Below are 17,800 nucleotides of genomic sequence, written 5' to 3' on the forward strand. Positions count from 1 at the left end.
ATGTGTAAATGAGGCGCTCGAGTCTGAGCAGTGCAGGGGTGCACACCGATAAACATCCTGAGCACAGAAAATAAGAAGACTAAGAAAATTTGAGCAGTCTCTGCAGATAAATACACAGCCACACTTCTAGTGGGTCTTAAGTGATGATTGAGAGGGATTACCTCTGTATGAGTCTACACATTGTTTTTAGAGAAAATCCTGTGTAGTCTGTCATTAAATCTGGCCAAAACATCAATGTTAAATGTCAGGCTTGGTGTCAAGGGCTGCTTTCAAAATTACCACTTTGCACTGATGCTTACAGGCTTGCTGGAAAAACAACATCACAGCAGATACAGAGTTACCAATTTTTCTCCCTGGCTGTATCCTCAGTAAACCATGATGCAATGCTGCAACAAGACATCTTTTAAATAAAAGTTGAGACACTTTATCCTCAGTGGGAATAACTGTCTTGTTCTTACTATCGGTACCATAACTGGTATTGATCTCTTGACTTAAATGTAAAAGCAACAGCAGAGGTTTAGCTGCTCTTTGTGGCTTGCTGAAAGGTATTTTGGGAAATGTTTAAGACCAGAAACTGAGGTACAAGAGCACTGAGTAAGAAAGTGCATTTAAAGGGGAAGCGCACCGATTTTACACATCAAAGTCTGTTTACAGGTCGTGAGGAATACTACTGCATATGTGGAGAGGGTTCAGAAAGCAAAGCAGTCTCTGGCTCTAGAGGGAGCTCTGCAAATCTGATCAATTGCCTCAAGTAATGTCACTTGAGGGGTTGAAGACTACAAGTTTGAAAATGAAAAACTATGGCAGTGTGGAGTGAAAAAAGAATTGAGCTCACCAGACCTACGAGTGAGTTGCATTGTGAGTAATGTAGGAGCCTGGTTTTGACAAGAGAGAAGTATACATATATGGAAAAGATCAATTAAGATACTTTTTTTACATTGTCCACAATAAGTCAAACTGTGTTAAAGATGTACAGTACTAAATCAGTGTAACACTTTTTGATATTGATTGTTGACAGATTGGTGATACGGTGTTGAGCTGTGCGGGTGTTTAATCTTCATTTAAATGTATGATTTTCTTTTGTCCCCTCTCAGGATTCAGGTGCTGGATGGCAGTTTGTTCTCTGGACTTTCTAAGTTGACCACTTGTGAACTTTACACCAACCCCTTCAACTGCTCTTGTGAGCTGCTGGGTTTCCTGCGCTGGCTCTCATCCTTTCCCAACAGGACCAGTGAGAGGATGGTGTGCGATTCCCCTTCAGGGTTCTTCGGCTACAACCTCCTGAGCCAGAACCCCCGCATGCCTACCCAACGCAACGCACTGCATGTGCTCAGTCTTGTATGCACAGATGATGGCAGCGTGACATCCTTCTATGTCATTGGCGCAGCTGATTCCACCACCCCAGTCCCAGATTTTGCCTCTCCCTGTGGATTGGACGATTGTGCTTCTGGGACTCCTCCTGATGAGGTAATCAGCTTGAGCCCCATTTTCTCTGACGTCAATCCAATCATGATGTTAAAGCAGGTGCTACATTCGAGCGCTGTGATTACAGTTCAGATTCCCTACCCGTACAGGAAAATGTACATCCTGGTGCTTTATAACAACAGCTTCTTCACAGATATCCAGAATCTGAAAAATCAAAGAGAAGATATTGAGCTCAAGAACTTAAAACCTAACACCGACTACACATACTGTGTGGCTTCTATACGAAACTCCCTGCGCTTCAACCACACCTGTCTGACCATCTCCACTGGCCGCCGGGCCGAGGCTGAGAGGATAGCTAATCAGTCATCAGCTACTCACTACATTATGACTATTTTGGGCTGTTTGTTTGGCATGTTACTGTTCCTTGGTCTAGTAGTCCACTGCCTGAGGAGGAAGAGGATCATGGAGGAGAAGGAGAGAAAGATGAGCAGGATTCAAAGGACTCTGATAGAGCTCAAGTATGGTGGAGAAGGGGATATAGAGGGAGGGAGCGGAGGATCTGTTTCCCAGAAGCTTGGTGCTGGGGAGAGTCTGTCTAGAATGCCCTACCTTCCTCAGGGTGGTGAGATTGATCCATATAAGCTGCAGGAGGTGATAGAAACACCGGTGCACAAGCCTGCTAAACTCAACTACATGGAGGTGAGAGGGTCTGGCATTGAAAGGGAGAGAGAACGAGAGCGGGAAAGAGAGATGTCGCCACAAGCAAATCCCCAGGGTTCAGTAGCAGAGATCTCAACCATCGCTAAAGAAGTCGATAAAGTTAACCAGATCATCAACAACTGTATAGATGCCCTAAAATCTGAGTCTACCTCCTTCCAACAGGGGATGAAATCCCCCTCTTCTGCAGGCGGAGGGGCCGTTTCTACTGCAGAGCCGCAGCTGGTGCTTCTCTCTGAGCAAGGAGAGAGAGATAGAGGAGGCGAGTTCCTCTCCCCAGTTTATAAGGGAGGAAGAGGAGGGAGAGAAGAGAGGGGGAGAAGCTATCATCATTCTCTGCAGCGACACCACAGTGTGGAGGCACCTCCGACCTCCAAAAGGCCTAGCACCTCCTCTTCTCCTGGTTCTGCCCGAAGCCCTCGCTCATTCCGCTCGGAGGGAGGCTATCACTCGTCAGAGACCCGCTACATCGAGAGGACCTCACCCGGAGAGAGAGGAGAGAGGGGGGGAGGCGGAGGAGGAGAGGCCATTCGCACAGTCACCCCAGCAGCGGCTATCTTACGAGCTGAAGCCCAGAGAATCCGCCAGTACAATGAACACCGTCACTCCTATCCCGGCTCCCAGCAGCACCTCCAAGAGCTGCAGCACCACCCCCAGATCCTGCAGGAGCTGCATCACCACCCAGGGGCCCGAAAGCCCTCCATGTTAGACCCCCTCACCCTCAGCAGGCAGGCCAAGCAGCGGGAGCTGGCCTACTCCCAGCTCTCGCCACACTACCCGCTCTCGCCCCAGTACCACAACCTCAGCTACTGCTCCAGCCCCGAAGAAGACGAGGAGGATGAAGGGCTCCTCTGCACCCCAACCCTGGGGTTATGGGAGAGGTTCAAACTGCACCGTAAGAGGCACCGGCAGGCGTCCATGGAGGACGAAGGATACGTGGCAGCTGGACATGCGCTGAGGCGAAAGGTTCAGTTTGCCAAGGATGAGGATCTTCATGACATACTGGACTACTGGAAAGGTGTGTCCGCCCAGCAGAAGACCTGATCCCACATCTGGAGACCCCAAACACTTTGAGGATGGAAAATAACAACACTGCACCCATTACATATTGATACAGATCCACAGACTGATACAAAAATGACCTGTAAATACACACAGACACACACACGCACACCTTACAGGATCTACAGAATCAAACTGCACACACACATCTATATATTCACACACTTTACACAAACCAAGCCTTTGCTTCTGAGAACATGAAGGAGGACCAAACTAATATATTATACTGAACAAAAATCATAACTTATAGAGAGACTGAGTTACTTTTTGTAATGTAATACACATTATAGCTCAGACTTATGTAGCTATTTGTACTAAGTTTTGAATGACAAAAAAAAAAAAAATCAACATTAAGAGCAGAAACCTTAAATGTTGCCGGGCAACCCATCCTGAACAGCCTGGCTACGCTTTTGATCTGCGTTGAGACTGACGTTCATCAGACATGACCACGGCAGATTAACCTCACTAAGTCTGATTATGGCGGTGGATTGATCAAGATTTTACTTTGCTAGGGGAGGTTGTTTTTGCATCGCGCCCTGCGACGCTGCTCCGATACAAGACGTTCTGAAAGATTTGCCGTGATTTGAAGATTTAAAACATCAAAATGAGAAATTCTGGATGGGTCGCCAGGCAACAGTTGTATTCAACTGTGCTGAGAATGAGTAGGTAGCTCTCACCAGAGAGTGAGTATAATGTGCCAAATCAACCAAGGGGGGATAGTAGAGCCCTACTGTGTACCAACTTCTCCTCGCCACTGTTTTTATATAGAGAATTTAAAAAACCTAGAATGATATGTTATTACTATTAATTATTCTTATTACATTACTGGTCTTCTTATTATTCCTATGCTCCTCATCATTAATATTCTATTATTTGAATATGGCATGGCTCTGTCCTGTGACTGTGTTTTGACTGTTTTGAACCTCTCAGCCGAGAAGTACACACCAACAGAGACAAACTAAGATGGACGAGACGTTTGAGTTCTTCTTTTCTACCAAGAGGAATGTGCTCTCTGCTGAGCCAAAAACAAGCCCGTCTTTTCTCTTGGTGAAGCCCCGCTACACTTGCTCCTCATCCTCCTAAAGAGGGAACGCTGTACAGATGAGAGAGAGAAGTTCTATATTTGCAACAGAGGTGACTGTTTTGTTTGTACAACATGGTTTTGAAATCTTTCAGACTTTTCAGAAGCCAGAATCCCAAGTTAGTTACCTACCTGCTCACTTACAATGGTACGTTTTTGATTTTGAAATCGAACTAAAAATTCTAATCTTCAAATGAATGTCTTTAATTCCCACAGGGGAAACATATCTGCACTGTTCAAAATCAAAAAACGACTCTTAGGAAAAGACCTAAAACTCTCAGCTTCCTTCCCGATACACTGTAGCTCCACTGTGTTTTATCAACAAATCTTTTTTTTTTCCCTCCTCCTCCCATCTCCCAGGTTTTTACTTGTTATTTTTTGGATTCCTCTGGTTCCACTGTGGTGCCATTGTGCCAACTTGATAAATCACAAAGAAGTATTTGAAATGATTTTAAATACTACTATTTACAGACCTCTTCATCGATACACATCAGTTTGCCAAACAGAACAACAATTTGCACAAAACGATCCACCCCCATTGGCTCACTGCTCCCCTTCTATCCTCCAATCATTTCTAAGACCAAAGTACTGTGGTAGTAAATTGACCCTTATAGCCCCCTGACCCAGCCCCAGCTATTTACCCACCATCACCCTTACAGTTACGACTCTAGCACATGCATACACATTCAGGTGTACTCATGCACACAAACCACACGCAACCACACACTGATGAATGTATTCTTTGAGAAATTAATACTGTTGAGCAGCTGGATTTTCTGTTTGTGATGTACAAGCTGCGTTCAAACAGTGTCCTCATCTGTCTGATAGAAACATTTCTTCAGATGGCCACTTGTGTTTCAGTCATTGGACATAAATAAGGAATATTTGGCTTTCTAAAAAATGAAATCTGACCACTCAGGGCAGATTCTCATGGACGCCTTTCCTCACACCAGTTTGTGTCACCAATTGAACCAAATGTTGTCCACAAGAAGCTCAAAATTGCCACTGCAGACGGCTATTGAAGTAATAGCAACGGGGTTTTGCCTTATCAAAGGTTTTGGACTGAAAAAAAGTGTTATAATAAAATGTGATTAGTAGTGTGGTGACAAGAGACTACATGTACAGGATCTAAATACTGGAGGCTGAAAAGAGGACGAAAATGTGATGACAAAAATACTGCTGTTTATTCTATACTGAACTGTGCTACAGCAACTCATTTAAGAGGACTGTAAACCAGGGATGGAGTCAAGAAACATTTCAATTCAGTGGATTTTGAATTTAACAAACCTGCAGTATTCACAGTATTAACAAACAAATTTGTAATTACAAATGCTTATTCTGACTGACTGAATCTCTTCCACAACGCTTTCTGAACTGAAACAGAATTGACTCCAACCTTGAAACTTGAAAACAACACAATTGAAACAACAGCGCTGGTGAACAATGAAAAGTTTATTGGTGAATGGAAACACTGTATAAAATCTTTTTCGTCTGCTATAATGAGTTCAGAATGCTCAAGTCATTAAGTCCAGTTAAAGCCATAATCGTGGGTTAGTGAAATCACCACAGCTGCTTGTAGCACTGCAAAAGCACCTTCATTAGTGTGGTTTTAAAAAAAAGGCAGTTTTGTTCTCTCCTCATGCTGCAGCAGCTGACACGGCTCCTCTGCTGCTGCAGCAAACAATCCAACTCTGATCCAAAAGGAAACTGATGAGCCGTGGTTGTTTCTGCATTACACGTCCCAGATTGTGGCTTTAACTTAACAACAGCCTTAAAACATTTCGATTTTCTTTAATCTTTTTAACTTAAGCATTGCTTTGAAAATCGAAGAAGTTCCTGTTTTCTTAACGTATACTTTCCTGACTGCAATTTTATAATTGCTTGATTCTTAAGCCTCACTTGAGCATTCTTTGAGTAACAGTAATATCAATGTAGCGATGTATTAAAGTACTGTTTTTTTTTTCCTCCGTTCTGTTTATGAACAATAATGGCCTGCATTTATCATGTGTCAGAGAGTAGCAGAGCTCGTCTGGAATCAGACAACAACAAGCTGACGGTCCAAGCGACCAGTCGACAGTGACCCTAATCAGCGCTGCTATTCTTTGAAGCGTGATGAAGAGAAACTGTGTTTTTGAAACAACAATGCCTAGAAAGTGGAAATAAATAGAGGTCCTACTGACAACAGACAGAAACGACAATGGAGCATGATGCAAGGAAATCCTCAGTGGAAGCTTGTGTTATATTCTTCTAGAGAATGACTCAGGAGCGAGCCAGCAAGAAAAAGAGTGAAAGAGAGAGAGAACGCTCTGCCATAGGATCTCTCAGAGGCTTTCTTTCTTTATTTTCTTGTCAAAAAATTAAAATGAGCACAATAAAATAGCCTTTCTTTCACTGTCTCCTTTTCTGGAGAAACCATGCCAGAAGTTTTAAACACACTCGGGACACACTTTCAACAACGTCTGTTGGGGTGCTTTTGCTTGGGTAAATCCCTGAAGGATCAGTTCATCCACATCACAAGCAGGAATCTGGTGGTGTCTGTGCACGGACAGTTTTGGTGTAGGTTGTTAAGGTTTTGAGATATCCGTCTGCCTCCACCTCAACACAAAGCAGGCAGACTAAATTTGTTGGTGGTGCTCAGTGTTGAATAATGACATTTAAAAAATTCAACAGAAACATCTCTTTCCATAGCACTGTCCCAGTTACTCTCAACTATCCACAGAACACACCACAAAAGTTTTCAATAAACTAGTTCCAGTGAAAACTGTTCATAGTGAGTGTCCCTGTTATTCCAGATAGATGTAATCCAGAATAACAGGGACACTGTGACAGCAATGACAGTAAGACGAAGACATGCAGGGCCTGTTGCTCTGTCATTAGCTTAGCTGTACTTTAAGGCTTAAACCTGTGTTGTCACACTTGATCCTTTTCAGCCCTCTAAACAGACTCAGAGTGATGACTCAGCATTTTTTGCACATATGTGAACACTTCAAGAGAACTCAGACCCCTTGGAAGCGAACCAAACTCAGACCAGTGATCTGTTTGGGTCAGCGGCGCGGTTCACTTCACCCGTGCCTTGTGAACACAAAGCGCTCCAGGTTTGCTCTTTGCCATTGTATTTAGCCCTCTAGATCACACGCTGTTGCACTGGGATGCTTGAAGACGAAACTATGTCAGCCTGTGACACTTCTAAGGACGCAGGACGAGGAGGAAGATACTGCATGTCTCCAGATGTGGAAAGTAGAATACAACAAACGGCAACAGTCTACAGCACACAGAAACTCAGTGTTCTCCTCAATTGTGAGTTAATCTAAAAGCAAAGGGCTTCATAACCGCACTTCAGTGCCACGTCAAAGTAAAAACCAAATTACATCAACATATATTATATATAGGCTGTAGGGTGAACAGAAAGAGGACTGAGGCCCCATCAGAGCTGAAGCTGACCAGAGAGAGAACTGAGTCCTGTTTCAAATTAACTGACAATGTGAACACAAAAAGAACTGAGTCCCCTTTCTGTTGGTGCACTTTCAGAGGACTGAGTTTGGTTCATTTAAAAATGACTATATGTGAAAACTGAACCTGGTTGCTATGTCCTGTAAAAATCAACTAAACTCCCTGTATTGTGTGCATCAATCAGGCATACTGTGTTACCTTGAATGTTTTTTTCTCATATGCCCTTAAAGAAAGCTGAAAACATACTGAGTTATTGATCGATCAGGGGCTGTTTAACACCAGCAAAACTATATCAAAACATCTGTTGACAAACTATCAGACAACTCGTACAAAATAAGTCAAGTCTCATTTAGTCAGTTGTGTGCTCAGTACTCCCAAACACATGTTCAGTAAACCTTTACTATGTAATACTGAGCTAAAAGTGAAGCTTATATGTGCTCCAAAAATTATGTTTTTTTTTTGTTTTGTTTTGTTTTTTACAAAAATGCATGTGTCTGACCATCAACTGGATAAATGAGACTTGGATTAAGCTGAACAAGTTGTGGGAGAGTTTGTAAACAGCTGTTGTGATATATAGATTTGCTGCTGTTAAACTTGGTCCTCAATGAATCAATAAATCAGTGTTTGCTGTTTTCCATGAAAGCATGCAAGAAAAACAAAGTATGGTTCACAAATTTAAGGTAACACAGCATGACTAATTGTATACAAATGGTTATTTAGTGGGTGAAGTACTCCTTTAAACCTGCTGCCATCATGGTTTCACTGGGGTCTAAGGTCATAAAGTTCACACTAATGACAGATTTATACAGCTCAGATCATTTGATTAATTTCTAAAATGTATTACCTTTTTCCATGTATTTTGTTCTGTGGGCGACACTAAGCAGGAGTCACACGTATCTAATTGTGTAATTACAGTTAAAGGTCTCACTTTTTCTTCAGCTCAGTTTCTGATGCAAGAAACAGGGTCACTAATTATCTGACAAACACAACAAATATTTGTTAATTAATGCACCGCTAGAGTTTGCCAGTAATGTATGAGTCATAGAACTAAATGATCATACGTGTACTGCCATCCTAACTATAGTCTGTGGAACTAAATTCATTATCAATCTTGCACTGAGTCATCAGACAATTGCCAAGAGTAAGAATCTCAATAATCGTGCAAACAAACTCACTCGCAGTGTAATCGCATTCACTTGACCAGGAAGTTAAGGAGTGGGGAAATGTGCACAACAACACTGCAGATAGTGATATCAGTGATCAGTGATAATCCATTGCCCGAGTGCATTCTGGGGAGTCATCAGACACACATCTACTCCTAGTGTGCTATATGATGTTGAAGTTCTCTGACACACCTGCATTCAGTGGCTCAGACACTGGGTTCAGTCTTCAGTCATTTAGCGGTACAGTGCTTATTTTGACAGAGCAATCATGTCGAGCTTCAAAACCCCTGCAAGTTCCGGTTTACAGTAGCTGGACCTGTTATAAACCACAGCTAAGCTAGTCAGGCGCAACGTGAAAAAGCAACAGCCCCGCAGAGAGAATTTCAGTCAGTCAGTTTAGCCAGATTACAAAATAACATCTAATTTAACTTCAAGCGCTGTCTTGCCATAGATAGTTCTGGTTTCACTGGTTTTGATCCGTTTCTCTTATCTTATCTAATTTATATACAAACAAGACTAAGGGCTCATTTATACTCCCTTTGCATACGAAAATAGATACCTTCACCTTAAACATCACTGCCCTCATACTTCTGTATCTGTCATGATAGCATAGATATGGCCAATAGATGGCACTAGAGGACAGAGTCAAAAGGTTCACACGAGAACAATGGCGGCAACAGGGGTAGGTCATAATAATGTACCTTTTGACAGAGGCAGCGTAGTAGACAGCGAGGGCCTTTGAGGCCATCAAATACATTGTGAAACGTGGACAGAGATTTCCTTTCACTATTTTATCGTTTTTTTCCCGTTCCGCCATTTCTTAAATGTCTTTGTCGTATCTCATTTGAACAATGCTACACCGCCCCCATGATCTCCAGTTGTACTGCTCTGTGTTGTCCATATCTGTAAGCTCTCAGAAAACATACACAGGTACAGACAAAATGGACGCAGAATACGGACAGACGAATCAGTCCATGTGCATAAATGTATCAAACGTTGAGCATAAATGAGCCCTACGAGTCTAAAGCCATGCTAGCAGCCCTGTGAGGCTGTACTTTGGCCCAGCAGTGATTTGAGCTAAATACTAATGTCAGCATGCTACCATGCTGGTGCACAGGTGAGGCTGATGGGAAAGTAATTTGTTTTGCTATTATAAAATCAGATTTTGACCACATGATGTCTCTAGAGGATAAACTGAGGGACCACCAAAGTTGTTATTAATTTTGAGGGGAACATGAATGAAAACGGTCACCACCTGTTGGGATATATCATGAATCACTATGAATGTCTGTACAAAATGTTGTGCCAATCCTCTCAGTAGCTGTTGAGACATTGTACTCGATAAGTAAAAAATGTAGCCATCCACAGAGCAACTACTAGGTATAAAAAATTAACCTTACACTATCGGTATGGCTCGATAGCACCAGAGGCAAGTGAGAAAAGTACTTTAACAGTGCTCTGCTGTCTGATATGTGGTTAACTCTTGGTTGCACACAGTCATAAAGAGGTGAGTAATTATTGTTTATACATACATATATATATATATATATATATATATATATAACCTGTAGCCAGTTAGTAGTTTTATGGCCTACAACATGACGACATCACAATAATTAATAATTCAGATTGGTTAATCACTGACTGACTAATAACTGAACAGTTTTTGGCTTGTACTGAAATATAATCCTGTTAAATAAATTTTAAACCCCTGTTAAAAAAATAATTTTGGCAAATCCACACACTTTTAATGTCTCAGTCCAAACTTAATCGGGGTGAATGTAAATATGGGCCAAATCCGCTGTAGGAAAACTTGGATGAGCACGGATACTGGCAAACCCGAGACACCCTCAGTCAAAATACAGCTTCAGAGAGACTTCAAAAAAGGGTGAAAAGAAGTAATGTCATGTTGTATTGGCACTGTGGATGAAAGGCCCTATTTGGAGCGTGTCCTTGGTGAGATGAAATAGGATGCTTACTTTGCTGAATTTTAATTTGACAGCAGCGAGTGAATGGACCAAGCGAACCATCTAATGAGGAGTGTACATACTCTGAAATTTGGTGTTTAATATGCCAAGAAAACGAAGCATTTAAAATAATTTCAAGAATTTCTTATTTTGTGTGAAGGAACTACACACAGTTTGTCAATAGAACATTTGGTGATGTAACCTACTTCTCCGGCAATTTCAGGATGTTTGTGTCAAACAAAAGGTTTGACGTGGTTGGAGTGTGAACTGTCAGCAGCCTGAAAACCATCAGCTGAAATCTAGGCTACCTTTACTTACAAAAAGCTCTGAACATGCCCCCCCACCCCACCCCACGTACCAACATGGTAATTTTCTACATTGTTACACCATTCGATTTCATTCAGAGGCTTTTAATGAGAAGCTTTACTGTGCGTGACGCAGGTAAGTGCATCGCTCTGAAAGACATCAGCACTGCAACACGAGGCAGCGGCTTTACTTTTTAACTCTCCGTTCACATGTAACAGGACTGTCTGGTGCCGTGGTTACAAGAGGATAACGATCTGAAATGAAGCTCACAAAAACAACAACTTACCTAAGTGCTGACTGTTTTACACAACATGGATGGTTATGTCACACCCAGCGGTGGGTAAGTACATGTACTCCACTGATTTAACACACCAAGATGAGTTCATCAGTCATGAGGAGGTGCAGCTCAGCTTGTGACAACAGTTGTGTGTGTGTTTTCTGTGGCTCTGGGTGAGTCTGACAAAATGACCTCACCCTGGTGTCATGTTTGGAGACTACACAAAGCCTGGCTTACAAACTGGAAAACGGAGAAGTAAGCTTGACGGTTTTAGAAATTTGACCTCTGGTGACTTACAGTCACATATCTCAGCCTCTGCCGATTAAATTTGATGTACTAACACTGAACATAAGCCCTGTAAAATATGTTTGTAATGATAATATTGTCATTATAAACTAAAAATCTCCAAAATGTCAACTTATGGAACTTGTTCACATTTTTAAAAGTCTACTATGCAAGATTTTCAGAGAACACAATGTATAGTCTCATACAAAAGTAATCCCTCTTATGACCCACTTGAAATGTGTGGAGGTGTATGTATGTGCAGAGACTCTGCCCTCTGCCTGTATTTTCTTCCTCTTATTTTGCTGTTGTTGGGATACAACAGCACAGCGCACAGGTGAGGTTGGGACTTTATAAAAAGGTTAAGACCAGGTTCAGAACGTACGCAGCATGCATCCGAGAGGAAGCTACGAAAATTGCAGACACAGTGCTGAACAAAAGCAAATATATCAAAGCTCAATGCCAAGCAGAGTAAATCTGGGGGTGGCGTTCACTTTCACTGGCGATACTCTTCACAAACAGTAACTGATATTTCTGCATAGTAAATCTTTATATGCATATTGTTTAAAGCCACACTTTGTAGGAATTTCTCCCATCTAACATTAAAATCATGTACTGCATTCAAACGGATAGTGCACTCTAGCGCCTCACTGTTTCAAACACGTATTGTAACAACTGTAGCCACTGTGTACCAAAAAGCTATGATAACACTGATGAAACCATGTCATCCGATACTTCACGGAGTATTCATTCAGGCTCCTACACAGACACACGCGATGCGAGTTGACAAACCCCTTCCTCACCATGCTGGCTGTGTTTACAACGTAGGACTGTTGGGGCGGATGTAAATTGAAACAAACCAATTACGTCTTGTCCTTTGACAACTGAAAGTGGCTCAACCTCACAGTTGACAGCGGCACTGGCCTGTGATTGCATTACCTCTCTCCTTCAGCAGCTCTTTCCACCTGGGAAAGGCTACCCTAATGTTGACCCTAGTTTTTTGAATTTTCAAGTCACGTTGCCTTTTTGATTCCCTATTGCGCTTTCTTGGTGACGAGGATTCCGTCTCTTGTGATGCTGCATATGCATGATCCTACAATATGCTCAAAGAGTGGGACTTTGTTATGCTGCAGTAGTGCCGGGGTAGTGGCGAAGCGCCTCTCGCTCCTCTCCTTCGTCTTCTCAGTCACGCAGTGCTGGCCTGGCTCTCAACGAAAACGCAGAAGGTGGGGCTGTATGTCCCTTGCTGGCGGATGTATTCTCAAGATGGTGAAATGTTATGGAACCCCTCAGACAACCTACCCGCACAATTTACAAACAAATCCGAAATTCTCCTTTTACGAGAATAAGCCCAATTATTGATGGAGGTAATAGTACACCAGTGATGACATATTTATGAATGCAGACATCAATTTTTGCCAGTAAACAACTGAAAATGTTACACAATGTCCCTTTAAGGAAAATTTGATATCTTGGGCTAATTCACTTTCTTGACACTGATCTTTGTTTAGTAGAGTGCTAGAGCTGTGAGGCCATTAGCTCATACCTGTCAAGTTTTGGATTTGAAAATAAGGGAAATTTTCCGGCGCCCACCGCAAGCCGTCCCACCACCCCAACCAAGCTCCAGTATCCCTTACGTTTTAAGACAGGTGTACAGGAAATCTAAAATAACCACTTGTCAACCACTTACTAACTACAATTAGGTGATCAGAATCTGATGGGTCTACCTTTGTTGACATTGAAATGCTGTGAACATTCCTACGTTATAATACAGGGTTATTATGTTTACGAGAGATTTACGGGAAAATACTAATACGGGAGGACGGCAGGAAAGAGGGGTAAAATACGGTAGTTTCCCGGCCAAAACGGGAGACTTGACAGCTATGTATTAGCTGAGCTTAGTATAGACTGAATCACAATGTTCATCTACAATAACTTCTGGGTATAAAATACTCACGTCACATAGATTAAATCAAACTGCGCTGAGCAAATGCAGCCTCAATTAGTTAATTTTTAGCAAAGCACCAAAGTACATAAAATGCCTACAGAAATTAAAAAGTTTGCTGCTTTAACATTTCTCCGCAATTGTAACCAAAGTGCAACATCACTGTCTTTTAACATTAGAAGCAAGGGGAAACAGCTAGATATGTCACCATGAGGTCGCCAAGCAACCAGCAAAGACTGTAGGAAGAAATGCATAGAAAACTTTGTGACAGGCTCCCTAAGCATGACAAAACAGGCAAAGACTCAGAGGTCTTTCACATGTGTCAACCCAAACTGTTGTAGCAGCTGCTGCACCAAGTTTAAACATCAGAGCAGTGGCAGACCATAGTCAGTTTGTGCCTCTCACACATACATTAGTTGCAGTTAGCGTTAAGCACCGGCTGAAAAACATCATAAATGAACAAAATGAATTCTTCTTCAGTGTTGGTAATCACAACACATGGGCCTGCAGATAACTGTGCTGTATTTAGAGCTTAACAAGATATGTAGGGCTGATAAATGCACTGACACACACCAGTGAGCCTCTCATAGAAGAGCAACCAGCCCAAATGCAACACAGGTACCCACACAGTGACTCTCTTAAAGTGACATAAATGTACTTCTACAGACTATTTGTGGTATCGATTTTTCGATCCAACTGTCATCAAAGGGAATAACTCAAAATGTCTGTTTAATTAAGAAAACACTAGAGGAGCATGTAATGCTTCAACTGATCTGAAAGCAAAAATCATCATCTCTAATTTTTAATTCATAATACCATCTCATTGTAGAGATGTGGTACACCCACTTTCACTTTCATCTGGTAGCACAGGAAAGTGCACATGTGGGCAATGACGTAGACATGCAGTACAATAAGCCCAGACCATGGACTTATCTTTCCAGGTGAAATAACCTCATCGGATTCATAACGCTGGGGTAATTCATGTGCAGTAGCACAATCCTGTTCCATCCTGAACTGACTGAAAGAAAATTGCAACTTCAGTACAACACCGGGGAGGTTCATTACTCCTTATCTTTAAACCGCTACGGTACAAGTGGCTTAGGGGCCTGACGGTGGGAGGCTTCTGTCAAGATGAGAACATGTCCTAACAGGGTCTTTTCATTATCCTTACATCTCCTATCTGTCTTGTGTGATTTTAACCCTGGGCAGGTGAGTTTGGTATGTCTCCACAGTTACATCATCTCTCTCCCAAACCTCATTTTCCTCCCTTTATGACACCTCAGATCTCTCGCTCACTCTCGAGCTCACATAGACAGGCAGGAGAACTCTGTGTAGATGCAAGCACTCATGTTGTGGTGCGAATTTTACACTGACAGATGCCGGAAGAGTCAGACACGCTGCTTATGCTGAGGCATTACAATAGTTAAAAAACTTTTCGAGATCTGATTCTGTTGTTGAACTTTTAAAATTCCACGTGATATTTACAGGAATGCACATAATGCCGCCATGATGCGGGGCAGGTTATTAAAGAGCACTCCCGAGCCAGCAGAATGAAAGATTTCAGTCCTGTACCCGGTGGGGCAGTTGAAAAGGGCAGCCAAACAACTCCTGGTATTACTGCCGCTCACAGTGGAAGAGAACCTACATTAAGTCTAGTTTTGAAGCGCTGTGGTTGAGAGCTGCCCTTTCTAGATGCAGTCTTATCAAAGCAGTCTGACGCAGAGCGGAGAAGGAGCCTCCAGCTTGCCCTGGTGTCAGAGTTTGGAACACAAGTAGTTGTCAGGCTCGTCACAGCCGGAGCTGCAGTGACCAAAATATCTGTCTTTTTATGTGTGTGTGCTGCCTGTCTCCCCCCATCACTCTGTAGACGTCCACGCTGATGCCGGCACCGAGTACAAAAAGGAGGCCTCCCCAGGCACAAACAATAACTCCCCCTCCTTCATTCTCCACCTGGCATTTACGGTGACACCTCCGGCAGGGATGGAGGGTAGAAGAGATATGAGGACAGAAAGGGAAGAAGGAAAAAAAAACCAGAAAGAAGCAGGAAGCGGAATTAAGTATAAGGGGCTAAGGGAGATAAAAGAAGACAGAAAGACAGGGTTCTTTGCTCATTTTCGGTGTTTTGATTTCTCTCAGAGCCTTTGGGGGTTGTCTTTGTGAAATAACCTTTTAAAGATGGGAATTGGGCTCGCCGTCTCTCTAAGAGAGCGGGGCCATATGTGGGCCAGCCTGTAAAAGGAAGCAGCTTGATAGAGCATGATGTTAAGAGTCATAATGGGAAACATTGTCACCACTGTATTACTACATATTAAAATCAGCCTGCTTAAGGAAGGGCCCTGCGTGTCACTGCAACACACACACACACCCACACACACACACACACACAGAACACACTAACGATAGGCTAAGCAGCATTAATAATGTACAGTGTAAGTGAGGGAACACTGTGGAAAGGTCAAGGCTGGCTGAGAGGCAGACAACATGACTTATGAGTTATTAGGTCAGCGGTTACACTGGTTATCTTCTTTTTGACTGGGTGAATGTATCTAACCCTCTCCAGTTTAAATATCTTCTGAGGCCAATCATCCAGGAGATATTATCTCACAGCAGAGCAGTAACATTTCCGGTCGAAATTCTTTTCAAAAACAAGACAAATTGCATTTAGTTTCAAAACAAGGGCAACGACTGAACAACTGGCGCTCCATTATTGGAGACTGTTGACCCTGAAACTCTGCTGCTTTCATCCAGAGAGTGTGAGGAGTGGGCTTCTGTGGAGACAATTAGGGCCAGATGCAGAAAAACAAGCACCGGGATGAGAGCCATGAACAACATAACACTTAAAAAGACAAATGAATGAGCAGAGAATGAGAAGTAGAGCGTGGACAAAGTGTGAGGGAGGCTAAATAACAGATATTTTGTCGTTTAGCCTTCCCTCAAACTGCCTCACCTCTCTAAATTACCACACAAGGTGACACTGAAACTTACTCCAAATACACAAACACACACCAGCATGCATTCCTGCGCATGCACACACACACTCCGAGATTGAAGGAGGCTGAGACGAAAGATCAAGGCAGTGCAAATTAAAAGTCCTCTAATTAGCCAAACTGTCACTCTCCAGCTCTGGCAGCCATATTGGAGTCTGTCTGCCTGCGCATCTCCAGCAGCCCTCTCAACAGCCATATATACTGTATGGGAGTGAGGATTAGAGGCAGCGGCTGTTGAGAATTACACTTGCCAGACGTTTAGCACTGCATCAGCTCCAAAATGTTATAATGAATGGAGGGGGATGTGTTAATGATGCTGCGCTGTGGAGGTCCATCATCAGAGGTATAAACTTTGCCCCGTTACAGCTCTGTCCAAATTTGCTCTCTTGGTCTGGCACCAACTCTGGGTGCATTATCGCACCATTAGCCTTGGTGTATTGTCATGCCAGAGGATGATCATGAGGTTACCCCCGCTAACAGCCGAAAACACAAAATTTCAAATGAGGCCGCATTTTACCCATAAGAGTGCCCTTTAAAGGGCATATCAGGGTGTTTGCATGTTTTGATTCATAAACAAACAACTGTCTTAAAGGGACAGTTCAACCCAAAATCAATCATACATATTTTTCATCTCACTTGTAGTGCTGTTTATCACTTTAGATTGTTTTGGTGTGAGCTGCCGAGTGTTGGAGATATCAGCCTTCTCTCAAATTTAATGGAACTAGATGGGACTTGGCTTGTGGTCCTCAACGTGCCAGTGTCTCTTTTCAGAAATCAAGACTCGGTTACTCGAGATAATCCATGGACCTTGTTGTGAGCAGTTTCATGTGGGAACTAATTTCTTTCTGCTGAACTACACCCACCAACTGCAACACATTCTCACTCTGACCTCATCACATATCGACGTTTGGTCATGGACCTTCCATGTCCACATATGACACGCAAGGTACCCTGGGTATGCAGTTTAGGCAACAAAAACACGTGGTTATGTTTAGGAAAAAAGAACGAGGTTTGGCTTTAGAATCTTACCGGACACGAACACCGCTCTCTGTTGAAAGTGTTTTTTGTTGGACCCATCCACCATTCCTCCCGCCTGCCCCAGTCGAACATTCACCGCCTTAACTTTTGTCCTTGTCCC

General features: G+C 42.8%; 1 protein-coding gene across 2 annotated transcripts in view; it reads left to right on the forward strand.

Annotated features, from left to right (window-relative positions):
- LOC117255900 (protein ELFN1) overlaps positions 1-6,681 on the forward strand; it is a 177,467-nt gene extending 170,786 nt beyond the window's left edge. For both annotated transcript variants that reach the window (XM_033625140.2, XM_078166137.1), the window contains one exon: positions 1,095-6,681. In XM_033625140.2, coding sequence (XP_033481031.2) covers positions 1,095-3,186 — 2,092 coding nt within the window. In that variant the 3' untranslated portion in view covers positions 3,187-6,681. The remainder of the gene's footprint in view (positions 1-1,094) is intronic.
- The last annotated feature ends 11,119 nt before the right edge of the window (positions 6,682-17,800 follow it).

This window comes from Epinephelus lanceolatus, chromosome 3, assembly GCF_041903045.1.
Source record: "Epinephelus lanceolatus isolate andai-2023 chromosome 3, ASM4190304v1, whole genome shotgun sequence".
NCBI lineage: Eukaryota > Metazoa > Chordata > Actinopteri > Perciformes > Serranidae > Epinephelus > Epinephelus lanceolatus.